At 33.3% G+C, this 6,145-nt stretch overlaps 1 protein-coding gene and 1 long non-coding RNA gene across 2 annotated transcripts; one reads left to right on the forward strand and one right to left on the reverse strand.

The window, feature by feature from the left end:
- Positions 1 to 2,340: 2,340 nt before the first annotated feature.
- LOC102592980 (uncharacterized) lies at positions 2,341 to 3,839 on the reverse strand. Its single transcript, XR_366973.2, has 4 exons — positions 3,757 to 3,839; positions 3,551 to 3,655; positions 2,569 to 2,736; positions 2,341 to 2,430 (listed from the first exon to the last, which is right to left on the reverse strand). It is a non-coding gene; the product is annotated as an uncharacterized lncRNA (long non-coding RNA).
- Positions 3,840 to 3,927: 88 nt separating this feature from the next.
- LOC107059841 (uncharacterized mitochondrial protein AtMg00810-like) lies at positions 3,928 to 5,196 on the forward strand. Its single transcript, XM_015306880.1, has one exon. The coding sequence runs from the start codon at positions 3,928 to 3,930 to the stop codon at positions 5,194 to 5,196; it is 1,269 nt and encodes a 422-aa protein (XP_015162366.1).
- The last annotated feature ends 949 nt before the right edge of the window (positions 5,197 to 6,145 follow it).

The following is a 6,145-nucleotide window of genomic DNA, read 5'->3' on the forward strand; positions in this document are numbered from 1 at the left end:
TTACGTGTTACGATCTTTTATGGTCAAAAGTAAATCTTTAACAATTATAACTTGATTTGTCGATTGTGGAGAATTCACGTGTTTCATATGGCATAAAAAGGTAAATTTTAAGTCAAATTTAAATATTTTTTAAGTCAAAAAATAAAAAGTAGCGGTGACCTACTTTTGGTTTTTGATATTTTAAGTCATTTTAAATTTATTTTGAGTTATTTTTAACCTTGTCAAACACTAACTTATTTTAAGTAATTTTTTATTTATTTTAAGTTATTTTTATTTTTGTCAAACACTTTCAGAAGTCAAAAACTAATGTAAAAATAGATTTGACCAACTTTTAAGCCAATCCAAACACTCTCTTAATCCTCCTACATGTCGAATTAATTTTACTTTGCAAATGAACATAAAAATCTTACCTTTTGTTAGATCTTCATACTCTTCTCTCTGTAGTAAGCTTTCTATCTAATGTGAGGTAAGATGATGGGTATTGAAATTAGGGCTAATGAGTCGTGAAGGTTGGGTTGAATTTTACTTAATGGATCGTGAAGGTTGGGTCGTATTTTACTAAATGGGTCAAATTTAATACTAAATAGAAAATATTTTTTTAATTATAATAAAAATATACATGGAGCCATGTAGGCGCCACGTATGCTAATGAAAATGGTGATATGATACTTAACTGTACAATGGCACATGTGTGTCCACAGCTGGATGATAAAGGCAAATATATCAACAACAAAAAAAATATGACACAGTTTAAATATGATCATTTTCTAAGAGTACAAAGGTAAATATGACCCTCTTCCGTTTTCAAAATTAACTTGAAATAAAAATTAAAAGAATTTATAGTAATTATAGCAAAGTTCCAATACACATTCGGATGATAGTAAAAATTTATTCGTACGTAATGTTCACATTAAATAAATGAATGCAAAATACGTATCCTTTTAAGTACCTATTTATAACTTGATCATGATTAAGTATATGTATTCTAACTTTAAATTTTAACTATCATAGTTAAATTTCTTAATTTATTAATAATATCGAGTGCGACTAAATTTTTATTTCTAAAGAACCTAACTTGTTTTGATTCTTTTCGTCTATATCTTTAGCGTGTAAATCCTGCAACATGATAACATTATTATTTTTTTGTCAAAAATTTTTTTTTTAAAAATATTGTTAACAATTACTTCCTAACTTCTAGTTGAATAAATCGATTTATTAATTAGGTTTCTTTGTATTTAGCCAATGTTATTAGGAAATAATTTAAGACTCCAATACTTTTATATAGGTTTAAATAAGGTGTCACCATGACGAATGCAAATAGACTCTTAAATTTTATTATTACAATGTAACGACGTGTTATACTCAAGAATAAAAAATATACAAAAGAAAATATAAAAAATTTGAGTGATGTTCGGAAAGGATTATTTGTATATGGATATGAAAAATATAAACTTTTTTTTATGTTTCATACATATCCATGATTTGATTAATTTGTCTTTACTTTTATTAATATGGATTGTGATGTTATGCTAAAATCTCTTTATACTGATTAAAAATTTTGAGTTTGAATTTTTAGGAATGAAAAGATTTTGTTAGAGATTTGATGCGTTAATCTGAAATTAATCGAATTCTAATATGATTATCAGATACCAAATGAAAAGTCAAAAGAAAGGATTCGTACTTATTTGTTTTAACTAGATATGAAATTCCCGTGGTATGCACGGGCCCAACGTGTATCATTTTGAAAGAAGAACTACTGGCTTTTCTCTTTTGTAGTTTGATTATCATAAACAAATATTGTTGCTATACAATAAAAGGACAAACTATAGTAATATTGTCAAACTATTTTTATAAATACAGAAAAGTTTCCGAAGTATAAATGCCACGATAAATACGTCATTAGAATTTCTCTAATGCTCAATTGACGATGCTCCCTGGTAGAATTTGAGATCAAGGAGAGGGAGCTACACAAGCACTTGCAAGAGAGTGAGCTGCAAATCAAAAAGTTATATAAGCTCTATTATAAATTCATACTCGAAGTCATGAGATGATATTCATTTTCTGAAATAGCTCATAGATTTCAGTGGTAGTTCAATTTGGTATTTGCTTAGCCCATACTACAAAGCGTCATGATTCATTGCCAGATGAAAATCAGAATTGCTTCAATTCTTCATTTGTACTACAATAAAACACATGTACTTTAAGGCCTATGTGCAGAAGTGTAATAATATTTTTAAAAATAACATAAATGTACTGAAAATTTTCCAAATTACTAAAAAGTTCAAGTAAAGCTTTTTCAAAAATAGATTACCTCATGTCTGAAACGAGAGCTTACTGAATGACTTGTTTTCACATTTAGCTTTTCTAGTTCTTTCTTCCAACTCTTTCCTCTCAGACTTGTAGTCAAAACTATGAATCTGTATCATTGTGCTACAAGATACAAGGTATTTCTTTAGCTTAAGCCTTCTCTTATCAATAGTTATTATACTTGCATCACAAATATATACTCAAGCACATAGTATATATTCAAAGTAAACATAAAAAGCTTAACGAAGGTAAAACACTCACCTTGAAGCCTCGTTCGTCTACTTTCTTGTAATTGTAGGCATAATAGACAAGCTGACATTTTCTTACTGTCTCTACACTGCAACGACTCTTTGGTAGACAAAATCTTCCAATTAAGGGAACTTCAATTGGCCAAACAAAATTGTCAAGTTCTTCTCCGCAGCTAAGTGCCTTCACGATCAAATAAAAATATTTTCAATCAAGATAATGTACACTCCTCGAGAACTCAAAATTTGCACTACCATGCATTATTTCACTATCAAAATTCATAGTGAGCATTCACTGAACTGTCTTCCTTTTTCAATAAATTTGTCCAAAATTCAAATACCCATAAACAAAAAAACTATACTGACATTTTAGTAATTGCGACAATCTTAGGCCATGAAATAGTGAAAGAAGAAAACTTTAATTAATATAGCCCTTCCTTTTTCAAACTGCTTTGAATTTTTTATTTTTTTATTAAGTCGACGTTCTATCAGAAACAACCTCTCTACTACAATCTATAGCTTATATTTGGTATATAATGCAAGAAAAAAGGCTCTGATTGTCAAAATGTATCACCAAAAGATGAGGACTTAAAATAACAAAAGGGTCACATGTTTCAAACTATCAAATTATTTAGTACGCCAAATATTGATCAATGCCAGATCTCTTAATTTCTTTAGTTGGTATGATGATAAAATTCACATGAAATTGGTCCTTCATGCAAGCTGCAAGAGAAGACGACAAATAGAAGAAGAAGAGATCCAAAGAAGAATTAGAAAAGTCGTGTCGGAGAGTACCTACAGGTTCCAAATGATGTTTTAAGATAATCAAGTAAGAAAATTTATCTCTTGTGGTGGTCACCAGTAATGACATGTCCCATGCTCAAACAAACTTTAGATCAAGCTAGCATTTGATCAAAATTTTATCTTCAATTTCAGAGGCATAGTTAATAAGAACTTATTACACAAAACAACAGAAAAAGAATGTGTCTACTACATACCAACTGCTTGCTTGGTACTATCATGTGATGTATTTACTTCAAGGAATAGCCTTGCTAGTTATTATCAGCCTCCTTTATTCGTGGCCTTCACGAAAACATCAAGACCTGTCAGATAACGTCATCAAGACAGGAAATTACTATGTTTGTGAGAACGTATATAAGAAAAAAATGTCATGTTGAAATAAATAAAAGTGTAGATAATTTACCTAGTATTTGATCTATTCAAATAAAATAAAGTTATTTCAATCACCATATTTCTACCCCCAGATCATAGTCTTAAGTATCTGTATCCCTATATCCTGAAATTAAGATCATTGAAGGGATATACTCAGCATCATGGTATAGACTATACAGAAACTTTTTCACCTGTTGTCAAGATGACAACTGTGAGGGCACTCATTGCCACTGCTGCAAAGAAACAGTGGGATATATATCAACTTGATGTTAACAATGCATTTCTCCATGGAGATCTACATGAGGAAGTATATATGGATGTACCACCAGGTCTGGTCACTCCTCACACAGATGTCGTTTGTAGACTTAACAAGTCCTTATATGGTCTGAAACAGGCTAGTAGACAATGGTATGAAAAACTGACTGCAGCACTTCACACAAGAGGCTATGTTCATTCCCTCCATGATTACTCCTTGTTTTACAGGAAAAGAGGTACCTCTACTGTGTTTCTAGGTGTTTATGTTGATGACATCCTGCTCACAAGTACAGACATTGCTAAAATTAATGAGCTCAAGAGGTTCCTTGACAATCAGTTCAAGATCAAAGATCTTGGAAGACTGCATTACTTCTTGGGTCTGGAAATTCTGTACAAAGATGATGGGATTCTGATTTCTCAGAGGAAATTTGTCTTGGACCTTCTTAAGGAATTCAAATGTGATCACATGACTCCATTGTCTTCTCCCCTTGATCCAAATGTCAAACTTAAATCACATGAAGGGAAAGCCATAACTGATCCTACTTATTATAGAAAACTAGTTGGCAAGTTGAATTTTCTTACAAACACAAGACTTGATCTTGCTTATGGTGTGCAGCTTCTTAGTCAGTACATGCAGGATCCTAGGGAACCTCATCTACATGCTGCTTTTCACATGCTCAGGTATCTCAAGAAGGATCCCACTCTAGGTGTTTTTATGTCCTCATCTGCGAACTTTAGGGTACAGGCCTACTGTGACTCTGACTGGGCTGCATGCCCCGACTCAAGAAGGTCAGTTAGTGGTTATATTGTGTTGTTGGGAGATAGCCCTGTTAGCTGGAAATCCAAGAAACAAGAAACAATTTCCCTTTCCTCAGCTGAAGCAGAGTACAGATCCTTGAGAAAAGTTGTAGGTGAATTGACTTGGCTGCAACGGTTATTTGAAGAACTGAATGTACCTCAGACTGGGCCATTCTCTGTGTACTGTGATAGCCAAGCAGCCATTCACATTGCAAGAAATCCTGTATTCCATGAACGTACGAAACATATTGAAGTTGATTGCCATTTTGTGAGGACTAAACTGCAAGAGGGCCTCATTACCTTGCACCACATTGACACTCATGCTCAGTTAGCTGACATTCTTACCAAAGCCCTCACTGGCATCAAACATTCTGCTCTCTTAGACAAGTTGGTTTCGCTTACTTCTCCTCCAACTTGAGGTATATCCTGAAATTAAGATCATTATTGAGATTAAGTAACTTAAATTAGTGTACATGACATATTAATTACATTGAGTTTGTTAGAGTTAGTTGTATACAGCTGTCAATCATGTGGCAGTTATTCTTTTCTCTTCAAGTTAGTTAGGATTTAGATATTTTCTTACTCAGCTGTATAAATACGTTTGTAAGCTACCATTGTAGGTAACAAGTTAATACACAGATTTACATTTTCCTTCTCTCAACTGAGCTCTGTGTTCTCATCTCTAATGGAGGTTTTCATCCTCCCAAGTTTCTCATCTTAACATGGTATCAGAGCAAGGACGATTTGTTCTTCCTCTTCCTCTTCATCTTTGATTTCTTTCTTTGATTGCCTTACCAAATTATCCCCAAAATGGTGGAACTCACATCTGCGAGCACTGCTTCAGCTAGCAATTCTACTTCCTCTGGAGCTGATACAGGAAGTCCTCTCTACATTCATCCCTCAGATAATCCCAGTGCAGTACTTGTGCCCGTTCCTTTTGATGGCACTGGTTTTCATTCCTGGCGTCGTAGTGTGCTTCGATCATTATCAGTGAAGAACAAGCTAGTTTTCATCAATGGTGAATGTAAAAGACCAAACGCGACTCATTCCACTTATCGTCAATGGGTGAGATGTGATGATATGGTTACGTCCTGGATTCTCAATTCTCTAGGTCGAGACATTGCAGATAGTGTCGAGTATGTCAGTGATGCATTGGAGCTGTGGACGGAATTGGAGGATCGTTACGATCAGACAAATGGAGCAAAGTTGTACCAAACTCAGAAGGAAATCAATGATCTCAGTCAAGGTATTCTCGATATCACTACATATTACACTCGCATGAAGAAACTTTGGGAAGAATTGAACAATTTGTGTGTTTTAAGTCAGTGTAATTGTGTGTGTATCTGTGGAGCTAAGGCAAATACTCA

Source organism: Solanum tuberosum, unplaced genomic scaffold (genome assembly GCF_000226075.1).
Source record: "Solanum tuberosum cultivar DM 1-3 516 R44 unplaced genomic scaffold, SolTub_3.0 scf00039, whole genome shotgun sequence".
NCBI classification, from domain to species: Eukaryota; Viridiplantae; Streptophyta; class Magnoliopsida; order Solanales; family Solanaceae; genus Solanum; species Solanum tuberosum.